This window comes from Pelophylax lessonae (assembly GCF_965119305.1).
Source record: "Pelophylax lessonae genome assembly, chromosome: 6".
Classification (NCBI taxonomy): domain Eukaryota; kingdom Metazoa; phylum Chordata; class Amphibia; order Anura; family Ranidae; genus Pelophylax; species Pelophylax lessonae.
In genome coordinates, this window is record NC_138773.1 from 169,650,106 (window position 1) to 169,669,760 (window position 19,655).

The window sequence follows — 19,655 nt, forward strand, 5'->3', positions numbered from 1 at the left end:
AATTTAAGGTTTTTCACAGACCTCCGTTTAAACAGATTTGGGATATTCCATTGGAAATATTACCGCTAAGATGGACTTTAACATTACCTCAGCTTGGCATGTCCCTGGATGGGCAGCTCTTTTTGTAAAGAACCTTTTCTTATCTTGCATAGAGACAAGGTGGTCCTGAGACTGGGATCCTCCTTCCTCTCCAAAGCGGGTCTCTTACAATGAGGATGCTATCCTTCCTATATTTAGCCCAAAAGCATGCCAAGGATGTTTCACTCCACTGCCCAGATGTGGTCAGAGCAGTTAGATTAAGAAAAGGCTGAAATATTTCTGTATGTATGTGTTGTAAAAACCGCAAAAAAAAAAAAAGTGAAGAAAAGGCTAACTAGTCTTAAAAATGTTCCCGACACCCTCCTCTTACCTATCCTACATACTCTGTATAAAAGCTCTGTGTGTACTTACCTATTTTTAATTCAATCCAGTCACATGATCCAGCACCTCTGGCTCTTCTATGTCAGTGGCTGCTGCAGGGGAGAGAAGGGAAAGCCGACAGCGGTTGGGCTGCGAGAGGCCTATAGGTGATGTCATGGCTTAGAGAATTTGCAGCTGTTAGTTGCTCCTTTACGCAGGGGGATCCTAGTTGCTGAAGCACCTGACCAGACTGGATTAAAAAAAGGTAAGTACACAGATCTTCTTTTTAGACCGGGTATGCAAGATCGATAGAGGAAAGAATGGTTTAATTATAGTTCGCCTTTGCTACCACTTTAAGGTCTACCTTAGTGCAACATCTCCCTTCAGAAAAAAATATTCCTCCTTTTTTTTGTTTTTTGTAAAGATCCCAAGAAGGGTCATCCTGCTTTGTCTTCCACCATGGCTAGGTAAAAGAATGTTCACCCCATAAGTGAAGTCACGTCATTATCCAGTCATGTGCAAACTAAATAATCAGAAATTTGCTTTTAACCTGATTGGCTATTCAAATTGTCACTCTTTTCTTATGCGTAAACATTTTCAGCTCTTTTAGTAAATTGGGTTGCACATGTGGATTAAGAAAATGGCACTCCTCTTCAGGTAAAGATTTCAAAAGCCTGGTTACTCTAAACATGAATATAAATTGTTAATGGATCAAATAATATGTAATTTTTTGGAGGTTTTCGCAAACATTTAATTTCATGAATAAAAATGTTTAAATGCTTACATATTCTAATACTGTGTCTGTTTCACTTTCTAGTGGGGTTTCAACAACAATAGACCCATTTTGGGACATCAGCTTGGATCTACCAGGTTCTTCAAGCCCATTTTGGCCACTGAGCCCTGGAGGAGACAGTGGTGTGGTGAATGGGGAAAGTCATGTGTCAGGAACGACAACCTTAACAGACTGCCTGCGAAGGTAACAAAACACCAGGATATAATCTGTTTAAGTAAAAAGAATTGGTTAAAAAAAAAAAGTTTTTGTTGGTAGTTATTAGATAACGGAAAGCTCGTTATAGTCTAGGTTATGCTTATTTTACAAGTGGATTAACTTTCAAGTATATGACTTGCAGCTTTTCCACTTGGTCGACCCCTGGAGATTGTTGTAACCCCAAGAGCGGGACTAGTCCTATTTCTCGCAGGTACATCATACTTGCGTCTTGACTATCTCTTGGTCTCACATAAGGATCTGCCCAGAGTCATGTCTGCACGCATTAATGTCATTTTGTTCGCTGACCATGCCCCGGTCCACCTAACACTTCAAGTTGGTGCAGTTACCCCGAGCCCTCTGTCCTGGAGGCTAAATGAAGCACTGTTACAATCGACAGATTCGATTGCCGAATTGCAGGCTGCTCTGACCGAATATTTTTCGATCAACCCTGATTCAGTTGAAAGTCCCCTGGAACTGTGGGAAGCTCATAAGCCTGTTCGGACTGTGTTGATGGGGATTGGATCCCGCCTTAAGCGGGAACAAACCCAACTTATAGATGAGCTCCTGTCGAAGCTGCCCAGCTTGGAATGCTCTCCCAAAGTGAGCCTCACGTGTTCTACTTACCAAGATCTTCTTAAGGTCCGGTAGGAGCTCCGGTCTCTTCTCCCATAAATAAAGCAGAAGTTGGCATGGGCTTGTGCTATGTATGAGTTTTCGAATAAACCAGGCACATTGCTGGCTCGGGCTCTGTGTGGGCCGTGAATCCGAACCTTTATCCCCTCAATTTTGGCCTCTGATGGGAGGAATCTGACCACTTCTGCAATGGCGGCTGAGTTCCGCACCTACCAGGGCCTTTGTAATCTCAGTCATTCCTTTACAGCTGACTCTCCCCTGATTTCGTTGTCAGCAATTCAGTCCTATATAGCCTCCTCGGATATGCCATCTTTCTGCCGAGATAAGGGAGGAACTGGAGGAACCTATTGCGGTGGATGAGCTGGGGGTGGCCTTGGCCAATTCAAAACCTAAGAAAGCTCCTGGTCTTGATAGGCTAACCCCAGCCCAAGCCCTATTACAAGGCTTTCTTTGAGGTTCTGTCTCCCTACTTGGCATCTGCTCTCAACTCTCTTACGGAAGGGCAGTCTATGCCAATGGATGCCTTGAGGGCCTATCTTTCCCTGATTCCTAAAAAGGGGAGGGACCTCTGTGTAGTAGCTACAGTCCCATCGCCCTCCTAAAACTTAGTAGTTTGCCAAAGTTCGAGATAACATTTTCCGGGTTGTGAACCTGATCCATGCTGCTAGAACTGCCCGCCAACCCCCTTGCTGTCTATGGATGCTGAGAAGACTTTTGTTAGGGTCAGTTGGCAGTTTATCCATGCCACCTTGGAACATATTGGGCTGGATTTCTTCCCTCTACTCTTGTCCCTCGGTTGCTGTTCTGATTTCTTCATGATCAAGAAATGGAACCTGCCAAGGTTGTTCCCCTTTCGCCCTTCATTTTTATTCTCTTCTCAGAACCTTTTCTTTGCACAGTTTGGGCGAACCCCGGAATTGGGGGATATCAGAAGTCACCTTGGGGTTCAGGTCGTCCGCAAAAGCAGCGACCTTATGATTTTCTTTTTGACTGACCCGCTGGTGTCTCTGCCATAGATGTTACAATCATTGCGTACTTCTTGCACCCGATCTGTTTGTTTTTTAAACAAGCCACTGTTGATAGCCTTCGCCCTTCCATCTCCTTCCATTGGGCGACTGTTACATCCGCTATCTGGGAGTAAACATTACCTCAGACCCTGTTGCCCTTTATGCCGCCAATTTTGACCCACTGCTTATGCGATTGTGGGCTGATCTACTTCACTGGCACACACGCATTTTGACATGGTTTGGTCGCTGTAGTGCCCTTAAGATGACGGTGCTACCCGGGATTCTTTACTTTGCAGGTTCTTCCTATCCGTTTGCCTCCTTCTTTTCTCAAACGTATTAAACGCCATGTTTTCCGAGAGTTTGATCACATCGAAAACCACACCTTTAACTTCATCTTCCCAGACTTCAGGGTGGTGTAGGCTTACTTGATATTCGGGCCTACAATAGAGCAGCGGCTCACCTCACTAGGTTGGTTGACTAGCATTTCCATACTGAGGCACGCTTAAAGGAAGGAGCCGAGTGCGCATGCTCCGAAACGCGTTGCGTCATTTCCGGGAGCCTGCGTTCCATTTGCGGCTTCCTGTGTAACCAAGTCTTTGACCAGCTTCCTGTGACGTCACCTCCGGACCGGTGGACGGCCGGCTCGTGCGCTGGAGACGCTGCGATACGGACTGCAGCTTACCCACGTGTAAGTTACTATGTATTTTGTGCAATAAATTGTTTGGCTAATTACAGTGGCGCCTGTTCTTTTCTTTCTACCTGTGCCAGCGGATTCCTCTGAGTTTTCCTGCCAGTGCTGCCTTGTACCCTGCCATTCAGGACAGTTTCCTAACAAGAATTTGGAGCATCCCCTGCGCCCCCCCTACAGCGGTGGACTCCCTTCCCTCTTGCCTGGTTAGAAGCGCCCAACAACCACTTTTCCTGAACATGATCCCTATTCTAGCAATCCGGAATTCAAACCCAGTCTCCAGAGCCCTCAGTTTCTCTATCTGGTGTCCGGTGGCCATCTCCATCTCTGGGACTTTGGGGTCAGATGGTAAACTCTCTCTCCCCCGCTGCAACTGCTTCTGCTGCAGACCCTCCCTTTAGACTTTTGAAGCGGTCTTCAGCTCCGGCATTTTCTCCGTAAATGCTCTTGTCTACCAGGTATCGCTCGTCCGCTTACGAAGCTGGAATGTATATGCCATAGGAGGGAACTGACCCACCATAGTCTCATCTATGCTGCCCTAATTTGACCGGCGTCCGATTTTACCCCTTCCTTTCTCTCTCGGTGGGAATCCGACCTTGCTACGCAATTTACCGATTCTCGAAAAGAGAAATCCTCCACTTTGTGCAGAAATCCTCAATCGCTATGAAGGTCCAGGAAACCAGTTATAAGATTTTGACAAGGTGGTATAGGGTTCCCACAACTCTACACTTTTTTTCCACAGGTGTCTGATACGTGTTGGCGGTGCAATACCGGCTGAAGCACCATGTTGCACGTTTTCTGGAAGTGCCCGTAACTTAAACCTTTCTGGCAAGCAAGGACCAGTGCTATCGAACACCTGACTGATGTCGACCTAACAAAACCCTGTGGCATGCTTGCTGCACCTCACACAACGACCCATCAAAAAAATACAAGACCTTTCTTACCATCTAGCTTTTAAATGCGGCCAAGGCATGTATTCCTCTGTGGTGGAGGTCTGTGCACCCGCCTTCGAAGTCTCTTTGGTTCTCTAAAATTAAACTCGGGGACATGAACACCTTACGGCTACCCTTTATAATTGGGAGGAGTCTTTTCCTGCCTATATACAGGAGGTCTCGGGACATGGCTGATTCTTTAAGGGCTGCTGAGAGACCCCGGGTGAGAGAATCCATTGCTATGGTCCTTCATGTTTACTTAAGTCCTTGTTTCTTTGCTCCGTATGTGCTTCCCCTCCCCTTTACTATCTATTTTTCCCCATCTCTATCAGTAGTATGTTTTCTTTTCTCTCTGGTTCATCGACAGACGCAGCTCTGCTTAATCATAAACTTTAGGGATAGGCACTAGGGGAAAAAAATTGCTTGTCCATGCCTAATAGGCGCTGTCACAGCCAGCATAACCTCTCAGGCTCTGCTATACTCAGTTTGTTCTGCCTAGTGACAGGAATAGGACCTAGTTCCCTGCTGGGACTTCTGTCCTAGCTGTAACAGGGAAAGTTTGTGATTTTTCTTTCCTTTTCTCTCTAGTTAGTTCCTGAGGGTCAAGATCCAGAGGAACTTCAAGCAATGGCCGGCTGTGGTTTTCGCACTGGATAATATAGATCCTTAAGGGATCCCAGCCTGGCCTGCAAGCGTGAGCAGGTTATAGCCCAGTACTAGGCATCGCCACAAAAAACTTTGACCAGCGCTTATGAGGTCAATGGTATGTTGGTAAATGTTAGTTATACAGTCTGTGCATGCATCCCAGTGCATGAATATAGGGGCATTCAGTCACTTCTGATGGTAGAGTGTAGGAACACCAGTTTTAGAATGGATGGGGTGGCTGTCGGCTCCAAACAGAGCTAGATGGGACTCTGTAATAAGCAAGGGAAGGGAGAAGAGAGCAGCGCCACCTCAGTGCAGATTAAAGGGTTGGTTTATTTCATAAAAACAATCTAAAAGGCCAGCATAATAGTCATCTGCATCACTTCAGGGAGGACTTGGAGGTGGAGTGGAGCAGCTGCTGGTCTGGGCCGTGTCGGTGGTGTCCGGCACTTCTGGTACCTGGGCAGTCTTCCAGCATCCTGTGTCACATGCGGTAGTGGCAGGGGGGTGCTCGCACTCAGGGCATGTGTGCTCCTTCCTCAGGCGTTGCCCGACTGCTGTGTGAAGGCAGATTTTAAATGCGATGACAGAGATCTGAGAAGGCGTCTCCTATCGTCATGACGACAGTGTCCCGATGGATGGGGACGAGCCTGCGAGTCGATCATCTCGCCGGGAAGCGGATGACGTGGAACGCCCTGAGTCGCAGCCTCATCTTGGCTAACTGCACCCCTAATCCCTGGTGGGAGGTGTTTCGGAGTGGCGACCGTCTATCGCGTTATGGTGAGTAATATGTCCCCTCACTACCCCTGGAGGTTGTGGGGTGGGCATGTGCCCCTCCCTGGAATGGTCGGACCAGGGGCTCCCTCGGTTCTCTTGCACCCCAGAAGCCTAATTGGCGTATCCCTTGCTCCCCCCCCTCCCCTGTGGGTTTTCACCGTGAAGGGGGGGGGGGGGTGGTAATCATGTGGCCAGTTTTCAGCACATATTTGCAGGGGATGGATCGTCTGGGGGGGGGGGGGGGGGGGGAAGTTGGTCCTTGAATGGGGACCCTAAGTTGCCTTTTTTTCTAGGGGCCCGGAGACAACATGGGGGCCGCCATTTTACCGTGGTTAATGACCTGTGTGTTCCCATTAGAATGTATAGCAGCCATTTTCTTGTGGTCTAGAGCAGGGTTTCTCAATTCCGATCCTCAGGGCACACTAACAGGCCATATTTTAAGTATTACCTTGGGAAGATGCCGACTAGAATACTGCAGTCACTGAGCAGCAAATTATATCACCTGTGATATATTTCAGTTTTCTTTCAAACCTGGCCTGTTAGTGTGCCCTGAGGACCTGAGTTGAAAAACACTGGTCTAGAGGCAGGACTAGCACGCAGCACGTTTTTTTTTTTTTTTTGTAAGCTTGAGGCAGCTTTTCTTCTTTTTTTTTTTTTTTTTTTTTTCTTTGCAAATGGGAGTCCCAGGATAAAATATCCCTTGCAGACCCCCCTGGAAATGACTGCGTGACCCCCCGGCTCGCAGTTGCAGACAGAGATTGCGTTTTTTTTTTGCAGAGCCTGATGTCAAAAGTGCAGTTGGTTTGTTCTGGTGCTGCTAGCCGCAAATGTTCTCTGTCCTCCCCTCCTTCTGCAGGATCTTCTGATTCTGACACAGATATGGTTGCCGCAGACGCAGACCACCCTAAGGGGTCAGTGTCTTAACATTCTGTCGGTGAAGAGGATCTGTCCTCTCCCCCCCCCCCCCCCCTCTGTAGTGCGAGAACACGGCTTGGTGGAAAATTTGATAGTTTCTGTGCAGGAAACTCTTAAAATGGCTGATGAGCCCACAGCGTCGGGTACGCAGGCATCTTTTGGCTCCCACAAATATCGCAAATCAGGTAAAGTATTCCCTTTTTCTGACTTGTTTCACTCTATTGTGGATAAACAATGGCTACGAATTAAGCACATGCTGGTGATGCCTAGTGTTTTGCACACCGTTATCCCTGAAGAGTATCTTGAAAACGACACAGCTTCCCCCCAGTGGTTTTGGAACTTTTAGACCAGTTGTTCCAAGCCCTGGTGTTCATGTGTGATACGTTCCTGGACTTGGCCTTATTGGTAGCCAGGACTTCAGCAGTGGGGGTTGCTATTAGATGCCTGATATGGCTAAAATGCTGGTCGGCTGACCAGGCTTCCAAAAAAGCTGTTGATGATCTCCTCCCTTTTACGGGGGAGAAGCTATTTGAAGGCTCCCTGGACACGATTTGCTGTCGCAAGTGGTGATTGTGGCGGTTCCAGCTTCGGAACGCTTTCAGGGGTTTTATCCTAACCTGTTCACTGTGCCCAGAAAAGGCAAGGTGCGCCCCATCCTAGATCTCAAAGCCCTGAACCGCTTTGTGCGGGTACAGAGGTTTCAGATGGAGTCCACCCGTGCGGTAGTGGACATCCCTATCTACGCTGGACACCAGCGGTTTCTTCGCTTTGCAGTAGCGGAGCAGCATTATCAATTTGTTAATCAGCATAATCAAGGTTCTGGCTCCCGTGTTGGCATTGCTGAGCGGGATTGCGGTACTGGGGTACCTGGACGATCCCCTTTTGAGAGCAGTCTCTCGTTCGGTTCTGTTGAAGAATCTGGAGGTCACTGTCCGAATTCTACAAGAGTTTGGTTGGAACATCAATTTCAAAAAATCTGCATGGACTCCGGACCTGAGTCTGGAGTACCTAGGCCTGACTCTGGATTCAGCCTTGGCGAGGGTTTTCATCCCCTTGGACCAACTTTCAGTCATTGGACGGCTCACCTACGCGATTGTCCGCCTCGCCTACGCGATTGTCCGCCTCGGGTTCAATCAGACAACACCACGGCTGTGGCTTACATCAATAACCAGGGGGGCACCAGGAGTCTACTGGCAGCCAAGGAGGTGGCAGATATTTTGACTTGGGCAGAAAGATTTGTTCACATCCCAGGTCTGGAAAACTTGCAGGCGGATTACCTGAGTGGTCCCTACACCCAGAGGTGTTTCACCTACTGTGTGTTCGGTGGGGGACCCCTGAGATCAATCTGTTTGCCTCCCGCCTCAACAAGAAGGTGCAGAGATTTGTAGCCAGGTCTCGAGATCTCTGGCTTACGCCAGACGCCCTGGTGGCTCCTTGGGGTCAGTATCCGCTGATTTATGCATTTCCCTCGTTGAAACTTCTGCCGTGTCTTCTGTGCAGGATAGAGGTGGAAAACATTCCGGTCATTCTGGTGGCTCTAGACTGGCCTCGTCAATAACCAGGGGGGTTATTGACGAGGCAGTCCTAGAAGATTGGCCACCGATACCCCTTGGAGGCTTCCTCTCAGGGAAGATCTGTTGCTTTAAGGTCCGATCTTCCATCCTGCTGTACAGTTGCTGGCCTTAACGGCATATCCGTTTTGAAAGTCAGTTGTCAAGAGATAGGGGTCTCTCTGAGTCTGTAATCCCCACTCTCTTGAAGGCTAGGAAGTCGACTTCTCGAAAGATCTATCATCACACATGGTAAAAGTACATTTCATGGCGCGTATCGCTGAAAGTGCACCCTCGCTTGTTTTTGGCTTTTTGGCTTTTCTACAGAAAGGGGTTGAACAGCGGTTGGCCTTGGGTACTATCAAACGCCAAGTTTCGGCTTTTGCTATCTATTTACAATGCTAATTAGCAACGCACGCTCTTATCCAGACGTTTATTCAAGGTGTGTGCCATTGGGTGCCTCCGTGGCGATCCCCGTTACAGCTATGGGATCTCAATTTGGTGCGGTCTGTTCGTCAAAAGCCCCCTTTTGAGAAAATTCGGGAGATTTCGCTGCTTGCTTTGTCTCAGAAGGTGGCCTTGGTGGCGATCACTTCTGCCTGCAGAGTATTTGAATTGGTGGAATTGTCTTGCCGCTCACCTTATCTGGTGGTTCACAGAAATAAGGTGGTACTTCAACCTAGTCAGGTGTGCCTTCCTAAGGTGGTTTCTGATTTTCATTTAAATGAAGACATTGTACTGCCTTCCCTTTGCCCTAAACCTCAGCATTCTAAGGAGTATGCTTTACATTCTGTGGATGTGGTCCGGGCTATCAGGGTTTACTTAGAGACCACTGCGTCCTTTAGAAAATCGGGCGCTATTTTTGTCCTTACCGATCGGCCTTATAAGGGACTGGCTGCGTCTGCTACAACCATTTCCAGATGGATTAAACAGACGGTGGTACAGGCATATTCACTGAAGGGTTAGATTCCTCCTTTTCCAGTGAAGGCACATTCTACTAGAGCGCGGAGTGCCTTCTGGGCTTTTCACCATCAGGCGTCTGCTACAAGTTTTGTAAGGTGGCAACTTGGTCTTCTGTGCATACCTTTACAAAATTCTACAAGGTAAATGTGCTGGCATCAGTGGATGCTTCTTTTGGCTGCAAGGTTTTACAGGCTGCAGTTTGAGAACACCCCCTTTTTTTTTCTTTTTGAGGGTTCGTTGTTCCTGGGGAGCGCCTGTTTCTGGTTGAGCTCTGTTTTACCTGGTTGGCTATGTTTGGCCATTGGGGCATTCAGGTTTTTTGTTCCTGTCTTGTTCCCACCCCTCGTGTGTTTACTGCTTTGGGACATCCCTATAGTCTAGTCTATGATTAAGCAGAGCTGCATCTGTCGAACGATAGAGAAAACTGGATTTTTGTAAAAACTTACCGTAAAATCCTTATCTCTGAAGTTCGACAGACGCAGCACCCGCCCCTCTACTTTTGAGTTATGGGGTCTTTTTCTGTCACTGCTTTCAAAACAACGAAGTATAGCAGAGCCTGAGGGTTTATGCCAGGTGGGACTGCCCTATAGGTGTGGACAAGCCTTTTTTCCCACTTAGTGCCTATCCCTATAGTTATGATTAAGCAGAGCTACTTCTGTCGAACTTCAGAGAAAAGGATTTTACGGTAAGTTCTTTCAAAAATCCAGTTTTTGTTTATTACACATTTTAGTTGGCAAATCTCTCCCTTGCAGTCTTCTTGCTGCTCTTATGTATATGATCATGCTTGGTGGACCCTACTGTCCCCTCTTTTTGGGGTAATTGCCCGCCGGGGATCTATTTTGACTCCGGTAATCTGACTTGGAATTTGTCATGATATAGAGAGATATATAAAATATAATATAATTTTGTTGAGCTGTCTTTGTAGTCCTATTGCTGCTGATTACTGTATGTTTTCGGCCCTTACGTCATTGTATTTTGCTCTACCCCTACCTTGGTTTGTACAATACAACCTTTGGGTAAATGAATTGCAAAAAAATTACAAGTATATGTTGTCAAGTTTTGACTTGTTGGTTCTTTTTATGTATGTATTCCTCTTAAATGGAACAAGGCTGTAACATGTACAGTATTTGTTATTGGTTGTTGAGAGCAGAAAGTCCAGTGTCTCCCATGATGGTTGACTTGCCTAAGCCCAGGGCTGCTTGATACTGTGGACATTCTGCTACCGCAGAAAGAATTGTTAAGGAAAAGTATGGCCATACTTCTCCTGTAGGTCACAGGAGTGCACTTAGTTCTTCACTCCTGTGACCCAGATACAGCTAACAGCCCGCTTTGGCCGACATCACAGAGCCTGTGCATGCTCTGCAAGTATACAGACAATGTCAGGATCCACACAGATTCTTCACCGACAGCTAGCCCACCCTCTCTGCACAGTCTGGTGCTTCATTGAGCGCTGGAGGGGCAGAGCTAGAGCTGCACGATTCTGGCCAAAATGAGAATCACGATTTTTTAGCTTGGAATAAAGATCACGATTCTCTCACGATTCTCTGTGTAACAAAAAAAAATTGGGATAACTTTACTGTTACGTTTTTTTTTATTCATTAAAGTCTATTAATTGCGTTTGAAAGACTGCTGCGCAAATACAGTGTGACATAAAATATTACAACAATCGCCATTTTATTCTGTAGTGTCTCTGCTAAAAAAATATATAAAATGTTTGGGGGTTCTAAGTACTTTTCTAGCAAAAAAAACTGATTTTAACTTGCAAGCAACAAATGTCAGAAAAAGATCCAGTCTTTAAGAGGTTAAACTTCCTTTCTGCCTGGCAGAGGGAAGAAAAAGATACAATGTTAATCGTTTTTGTTTATAGTTACTGGGAGACTTTGCTGATAGCGTTTGCTGGAGGCTGTTTTTTTTTTCTTCCACAGCTGTTCTCTCTGCTATGCAGCTATGCAAAGAATCGACCATATCTCAGGGTTAGATCGTCAGGAGGGGTGAATCGAGATCGCGATTTTCATACGATTAATCGTGCAGCTTTAGGCAGAGCACAGATCTGTGATTGACAGTCACTGCTCAGAGCGGACACGAGAACCAAGCATTCAGCAGCTATTGATGGCTCAGTTCTCAGTGTAGGGCCAGCAGGGGAAAACTGCAGCATCGGTCTGATGCTGCATCTACATGGCTGAGTATGGGTTTTATTTTTATTTTTTTTCCAAATCCCTTTTAAGAAGGAAAGCCTTTGAATTCTTTTTTTGTGGATTTTGGTGTTTTTTTCATTTTTTATTAAATTTTTTTTTTTTTAAACGATCTGTTTACACATCTCTGATTTTTAAAGCTTAAGTAAAAGTATACCTGTGTCCACCAAAATATAGTACTGAGCAGAAATTTTGGGCAACTGTGAAGAAATACTGTACAGTAAGAATGCTTTAAATATTGATTTGATTGAAAAACCATTAAAAAAAAAAAGAAAAAATGTGTGTGTATATGTGTGTGTGTGTGTGTGTGTGTGTATATATATATATATATATATATATATATATATATATATATATATATATATATATATATATATATATATATATTTCTCTTTCGTTCATCAACTGACACAGTGCTCCATCATAACTAGTGGGTTATATTGCCTCCCCCAGGAGTATGACTAGGTAGAACAAAAAACACCTGGTAATCAGTTTAGTAGCAAGCCATATTAGAAGTATCAGAACTCTATAGAGGGGTGGGTGCTGTCCGTCCGTCATCCGTGGGTGAAGAATTGGTCGGCAGACCAAGCCTCTAAGAAAGCTCTCATTGATCTTCCCCTTTCAAGGCGATGGCTTGTTTGGGGCTACCACAACATGACATCATTAGGGGTATCACGGGGGGGAGCACTTTCCTGCCACAGTCAAGGAATGGGAATGAGCCTCAACGCAGACGGGGGGGCCCTCCTCAGTCCACTGAAAATTTTGTGCTTCTGGGACAGATAATAAGGGAAATGGACCTGTTAAATCTTCCCCATGAGGTTCCAAGCGAACCTTGGCCTAGAGCTAGCTTCCCCGGACCAGCAGACAAGACTCCTTCAGCATGAAGGTCTGCCCATTATTCACCATCTTCGTTGGTTTCCGGCCCCGTGGATTTCCTTAATGAGCGTCAAGAAGATCCGTGAATTGTTTGTTTTGGGAGTACCCAGAAAGGGGGACAAAGCTTTTCCTTTTCAGGTTTTTTAGGTACCGAGTCTCCTTGTATGGATATAATTACTGCAAAGGTTCAGGCATGTCTGAACTACCTAAGGTCCCCCCTATCCCTGTCCAGGGAATTGATTTGTAAAACCACAAAAAAGAAAGGGGCGCACCGACCTAGTGCATTACCACTAAAAATATTTATTAAAATAATAAAAGGTAAACATACTCACAAAACAGATGTGAATATTTCACATATCAACATATGTGACATAGGATCTCCAAGGTAGCCAGAGTACTACGCAGTACTACTAGGCAGGCTGTGTACTGCATGAAAACCGCTGTGGCTAGTCTGACGCGTTTCGAGGGTGAGCCCCCTTCCTCAGAGCCAAGGAATGCTGGTCCGTTGCACAAACTTCCGGGACCACAGGCCGTGATTCACCGGCTGCTGTCACACAGTTTTCTCTTCTATTTTGCATACAGGTTCGGAGTCTGGTGGTATCCACCTTCAAGACAGTTCTGTTTGCAAAGTCTTACATGCAGCTCCTTTAGCAGGTTTGGCTCCACAGGAGGATACCGAAATTTGTAAGTAAGGTCATGGGGTCCTTTGACAGACGCCGCAGGCATCCAAGGGCCACAGTAAGGCCAGTATCATCCTTGGCTAAGACTCTTTATTCCTTGCAGGAATTGCAGAAGAAGCAAGGATCGTCCAATCATCCTGGTGGCTGTAAACGTCTCTTGGGGTCTTTCTCTTGGAGAAGACAAGTTGTCCCAAGGGCTGATCTACCATCCTGCTTTACAGTCGCTGGTTTTAATGGCTTAGCTATTGAAAGGCAAATACTGAGTGATAGAGGTTTGTCTGGATCAGTGATCTCTACTATGGTGAAGGCGAGGAAGTCGTCTTCCAGCAAGATATACCATCGTACGTGGCAAGCGTACTTTTCTGTGGTTCGGATCTTTACCTTTCTTCAACAGGGTGTTGATCAAAAGTTGGCCTTGCGTACCATCAAGGGCCAGGTATCTGCCCTGCAATCTTTTTTCAGTGATCCCTAGCCACACATTCTTTAGTTCGTACCTTCATTCAGATGGTTCGACATGTGACTTTACATGTATGGTCTCTCTTGCCGCCATGGAATTTAAATTTAGTACTTTCAGTTCTCCAGACCATTTGAGAATATTCGGGAGATTTCCTTGCCTACATTATCCCCGAAGGTAACGTTCTTGATGGCTATTACCTCGGCCTGCAGGGTATGGGAATTGGCGGCATTATCCTCTCGCAGTCCCTATTTGGTGGTCCATAGGGATAAAGTGGTTCTTCGTCTCGGTCCATTATTCCTGCCTAAAGTTGTCTCTGACTTCCATTTGAATGAGGATATTGTGTTGCATTCCTTGTGTCCCAAGCCGGCTCATCCCAAGAAATTTGCTTTGCGTATCTTGGATGTGGTCCGTGCTATTCTGGTGTATCTGGCAGCTACGGAGTCTTTTCAGAGGTCAGACTCACTCTTTGTGGTTACAGACAGACGAAAAAAGGGGCTGGACATTTCTTCGGCTACCATCTCCAGATTGATCAGACAAACGGACTCAGGGCTATTCCATTAAAGGTCAGGTTCCACCTTTCCCTGTCATGGCGCATTCTATTCGTGCACTGAGTGCTTCTTGGTCCATGAGTAGGCTTCAATATTGAAGTTTGCAAGGCGGCCACTTGGTCGTCTGTGAATACCTTCACAAAATTCCATAAGATAGATACTTTGGCATCTGCAGATGCTTCTTTTGGCCGCAAAGTTTTGCAGGCTCTTGTTGAAGAGGGGCTGTTCCCTCTTGTGGGATGTTTTTTCTTTAAACCTTTATTTCTTTATTTTTCAGATGGGGCTCCTGTGTCCTGGTTAGGGGCTCTTATGTTTAGCCTTGGGTTATTTTACCCACCCTTCATTTTCCTTATGGCACTACTTTTGAACGTCCCACTAGTTATGATTTATGGAGCGCTGTGTCCGTCGAACGAAAGAAAATGGGATTTTTGTACTAAAATCAATTTCTCTGAGTTCGATGGACACAGCACCCACACTTCTCTATAGAGTCCTGATGCTTTTGATACGGCTTGCTACTAAACTGATTACCTAGAGCAAAGAGGGGGGTTATAGACCAGCTGGGTATGGCCCATGGGCATAGCCAGGTGTTTTTTGTTCTGCCTTGTGCTACTCCTGGGGGAGGCAATATAACCCACTAGTTATGATTTATGAAGCGCTGTTTCCGTCCATGAACTCAGAGAAATGGATTTTACGGTAAATGCAAAAATCCCCTTTGATGTGACTACTATTTTGGCTTTAAACCAGCATCCAATCTTACACTTGCACATTTTGTACACTGGCACAAAGTCAGGGATTTTGTGGGAATAGTCCGGTCTATGATTAACCAATTTTACCAAGCAGGTGCCAATCAATTTCATATGTAGGTTGAAACAGTCATTGACTGAAACAGAAACCACTGTGTAGGAGGCCTAAAACCGGATCAGAAACAGCCAAGCTCTGCTCAGGTTAGGAGTTTCATGTCACAGGTACACCATGGCAATACTGAGCTCAAACACAAGACACAAGGTAGTTATACTGCATTAGCAAGGTCTCTCCCAGGCAAAAATTTTAAAGCAGACTGGGGTTTCAAGATGTGCTGTTCAAGCTCTTTTGAAGAAGCACAAAGAAATGGGCAATGTTAAGGCCTCTAGATGCAGTGGTCAGCCAAGGAAACTTAATGCAGCAGATGAAAGACGCATCATGCTTCCCTTCAACAAGGTAAGATGTCCAGCGGTGTCATTGGCACAAAACTGGCAGAAACCAGTGGGACCCAGGTACACCCATCTACTGCCCAGAGAAGTCTGGACAGATGTGGTCTTAATGGAAGAATTGCCACCAAAGAACCATACCTCTAACATGGAAACGAGGCTAAACTATTCAACTATGCATAAACACATGGGAACTGGGGTTCTGAAAAATAGTGGTTGCTCTGCACTGAGGGTTCAGACTGATATATTTGGTGAACAAACTGCCTCTTGTTACAGCCAAAGAGCTGGGGAACTCTACATTGAGTGTCTGTCTGTAGGCAACAGTGAATCATCATGGATGTTCCTTGCAAATTTGGGGCTGCAAATGGAGTTGGAGATTTGGCCAGGATCAATGGTTTCTTCAATGCTGAGAAATACAGGCAGATACTTATCCATCCTTGCCATATCATCGGGGAGGTTTGATTAGCCCCAAATTTATTCTGCAGGGGGACAACAAAAGACATTAAGAACCATCTTCAGTGTGAAGAAGAGCGAAGTCCTGGAAGTGATGGTTTGGCACACAGAGCCATGATCTCAACATCAAGTTTGTCTTGGATTACATGAAGAGTTGGAAGGATTTGAGGCAGCCCACATCCACAGAAGGTCTGTGGTTATCTCCAAGATGTTTGTAACAACCTACCCTACTGGGTTCAAAAACTGTGTGCAAGTGTACCTAGAACAATTGCTGCGGTTTTGAAGGCAACAAAGCATGGCCACCCCAAATTTTGATATGGATTTCTGTTCATTTACTTTTCGTTTTGGTAATTGATAAAAATAAACCGTCAATACTTCCATTTCGGAAAGCATTCCTAATTTAGAGCATTTTTTTATTTCTGCCTAAAATGTTTGCACTGTAGATTTTAAAGGCATCTTTGAATTGGAATAGAAAACAGCATTTGTTTTGTGCTTTTATTGGAGGATATGAATGTTTTTTACATTTTTTTTCTGTGCATGTTTGTTCTAAGGTCTGCTATGTGTTTTTCAAATCTGTTTCAGGTTTACACGACCAGAGCATCTAGGAAGTAGTGCCAAAATCAAATGCAGTGGTTGCCATAGTTACCAAGAGTCTACTAAACAGCTTACTATGAAGAAACTGCCTATAGTGGCTTGTTTTCATCTCAAAGTAAGCAGCAAAGACCTGGTATGATCTAAATGTAAAGGAGCACTGGTAGATTTTCCATATGCAGGTTTTTACACCCTTTTATGTTGCATGACACCTCATAAACTGCTTTCTACCCCTTCACTGTAAGGGCTCACTTACACTTGCAGTCAGAGGCAATAAAAAAGAAGGTTGAGTTGCGGTTTTACTGCCCCGCTTAAGCTAAAGTAAGTAAAGAAGAATGAATCAAAGCCATGAGCCAAAGACCAGGCTTGCCGTTACAGCATGGTGTTCCCATTAAAAAAACCCTGTTTGGCCGTAAAAAAAAAAGGCATTTAGGAGGCGGCAGTATTACTTCCTGAATGCCTGTCAGCTTGCACCGCTCTCCCAAATATGGCTGACCGCAGATTGCTTTTCAGAGAACGCAGGTGTAAACTAAGCCTTACTCAGATTGTTCCAAATCCCCTTCCCCCCATTTCCAACCCCTGGCATTGCTCTCCTCTGACACTATTCACCCCCTTCATAATTTGTTTAGCATATATTGAACAATGGCTTAACATATTTGTTACAGCATCCTTTAGAGGTTATGCAGTCAGATTGTAGCATGTGTGCCCAGTTTTATGGATATAACACTACATTAACTTTTACACTGCTTCTCACTAGCATTTATGTTCCAGTTGTCTGTGCTGATGACTCTCTATCTTACTGAACTGACGTTTCCCTTGTTACAGACTTTCATCTTCTTTAAATTACATAACCGATTGGCTTTGTCTTAGTAGTAGCATTTTATTACTGGTATGCCTGATGAGAGGTCTTTTTATAGGATCTCTACACATCAGTGGTTTTGTTTGTGTGCAGCATCATTTTGGTTTGTAAATCATTTGTGTATATTTGGTTCATAAAAATGTGCCAATGCCCTTTATTTTCTCCTTTCTTTTTTTGACATAGCGGTTTGAACATTCAGCTAAGTTAAGGAGGAAGATCACAACTTATGTGTCATTCCCCCTGGAATTAGACATGACCCCATTCATGGCCTCTAGGTAAGAATCCTATTTTTGTGTTTTTGATGCCTGGATGTCAGCATAAATCACTTGTAAAAATTGTGTTGATATCTTTTGGCTAGTGTTAGATTGATCGAAATCTCTGTTCATTTGGGGATTTTTGCAGCAAGTGTGAGCCAGGGCTTGGATCAGAATGTGTATTGCCTTTTTAGTGGTATCTTTTAAAGGGTATTCTCAAAAAGGTATTTGGATCAAAGATCTGCTGTTTTTTTGTCTAACTTTACCTTCTTAAATTTGATTGCGATGTCATTTTTGTATATGTGACCTCGCTAATAACTAGGCTTTTTAGTTGATTGAATTTGACTTGTTGATTGTGGACAGCATTGCTGACCTTTGCTAAACCTTGCCTGTTTACCAAAAATAAGATTTTTTTTTTTTTAATTATTTTGCTAGCTTTCTTATATTTTTTGAGTTTCAGATATTGTATCTAATAGCTTATGAACTCTCAGTTTGGAGAACTTTAGCTGATATTTAGTACAGATATAAAACTAGGTTGCTTTTGTCCTTCATTTATAATGTTACACAGGAAATACTCCCAGTCCAAGTCTTTATGGTTCTCTATCTGGTTCTAAGGTTTCTCATACTTTGGTAAGATAGTTGGAAGATCATTTGAATAATGGTTTTAGGCAGAACGAGTTGGTACATCAATGAAAAAGGAAATACATTGCACAGGATGTAGGAATAGGGCAATTACCACACCACTTTTACCTTGTGAATGGGTAAATTAGTAGGATACTTCAGAATCGTTTTCCCCCTTAGAATATTGGTCATACTGAATGCATATTTTTATTAAAAGGTTAGTTTTAACATAAATTTTAATATGTTCCAGCAAAGAGAGCAGAATGAATGGTCAGTATCAGCAGCCCCAAGACGGTTTAAACAATGACAATAAGTAAGTATGAATTATTTTTTGTTTCACCTTTTGTATGGTTTTTAACAAACCGTGGAGGCCAATTTAATGTGTACATTTTTCACCTCACTTTAATTTAGCGGTTTTATACACTCCTGAGAGATTCAGATTGTTTGCCAATACAGTGCAACAATGAAGAGTCTGCTAAACAGCCTTCCTATTGTCAAACCTACCTTTCTGACGTTCCCTTCAGCCATTGTAAACAACGTGAATGTCTGTCTGTGTGATCTCCAATCGTGACTTCAAATTAATAAAGGGGTGAGGATTCTTTCCTCACCCCTAAGTGACTATGCTGGGTGTCTAAGCAACCAAGCACCCCTGTCACCTGAGGGGTTGAGTGAGTTGCATGCTCTCTATAATCTTATGAACCAAGTGTTTCTCTTTGCTTCTGGTGGCCCAATGCAGCAGAAAGAGTAAAGTAAAGGTAGGTGCATATCAAATTTGGTTTAAGTAAATTCTTCTTTTATATGTTACAATCACACAGTGCAGAGTGATATAAAGCAATAGGTTTGAACACTATGCCTTTTTTGAGTGTACCCATAAAGCAGAGTTTGATTTCAGTGCATGGAAGGACTTGGTTCACTTGCCAGTATGGAAGCCTAGCTGTCTTTGAATAGGTAAATAACAAGCTTCTTTGTCATAAGTGTACCTTCATCAGGAATGCAGTTGCAATGATAAACTGGCAATCTCTCCCCAGTTGTCCTAACAGGAAAGATGTCCCATAAATAACTAGTTCTGTCTTGTCAAAGAAAAACATGTAGTGTTTAAAAGACCCTGCTCTTCCTTATACTCTGTGTAAGCACCACCATGTTTATTTTATTTTCATGACTGCGTCAAATGGCAGTGTTCCCTCACACATTTGGAGAGACTACCTTTTGGAGGCATTCTGTTTTTCTGATGAAGCGTTTTTTGTTTTTGTTTTTTTTTTTGTTTTTTGTTTCTTTCTTTCTTGACCATTGTTCCAAAGTCTTCCTAATATGTGGGGTTAGCTGCCCAGTTTCCCATGCATCTGAGCTGATCCTATTTCCTCCTTGCTGTCCTGCCCAGCTTGGTTGTGTTTTGAAATGATTGCATGTCTTATCAGTTCAAGACTCATACGTATGATAATC

At 44.4% G+C, this 19,655-nt stretch overlaps 1 protein-coding gene and 1 long non-coding RNA gene across 5 annotated transcripts in view; both read left to right on the forward strand.

The window, feature by feature from the left end:
* The window catches only part of LOC309558193, a 1,089,490-nt gene that overhangs the window by 690,277 nt on the left and 379,558 nt on the right, over nucleotides 1-19,655 (forward strand). The window lies entirely within an intron of this gene.
* Nucleotides 1-19,655, forward strand: part of LOC309558327 (ubiquitin carboxyl-terminal hydrolase 22-A) — a 247,512-nt gene that overhangs the window by 199,350 nt on the left and 28,507 nt on the right. For all 4 annotated transcript variants that reach the window (XM_082261386.1, XM_082261387.1, XM_082261388.1 and 1 more), the window contains exons 10-13: nucleotides 1,217-1,375; nucleotides 16,473-16,599; nucleotides 17,524-17,615; nucleotides 18,466-18,528. In XM_082261386.1, coding sequence (XP_082117512.1) covers nucleotides 1,217-1,375; nucleotides 16,473-16,599; nucleotides 17,524-17,615; nucleotides 18,466-18,528 — 441 coding nt within the window. The remainder of the gene's footprint in view (nucleotides 1-1,216; nucleotides 1,376-16,472; nucleotides 16,600-17,523; nucleotides 17,616-18,465; nucleotides 18,529-19,655) is intronic.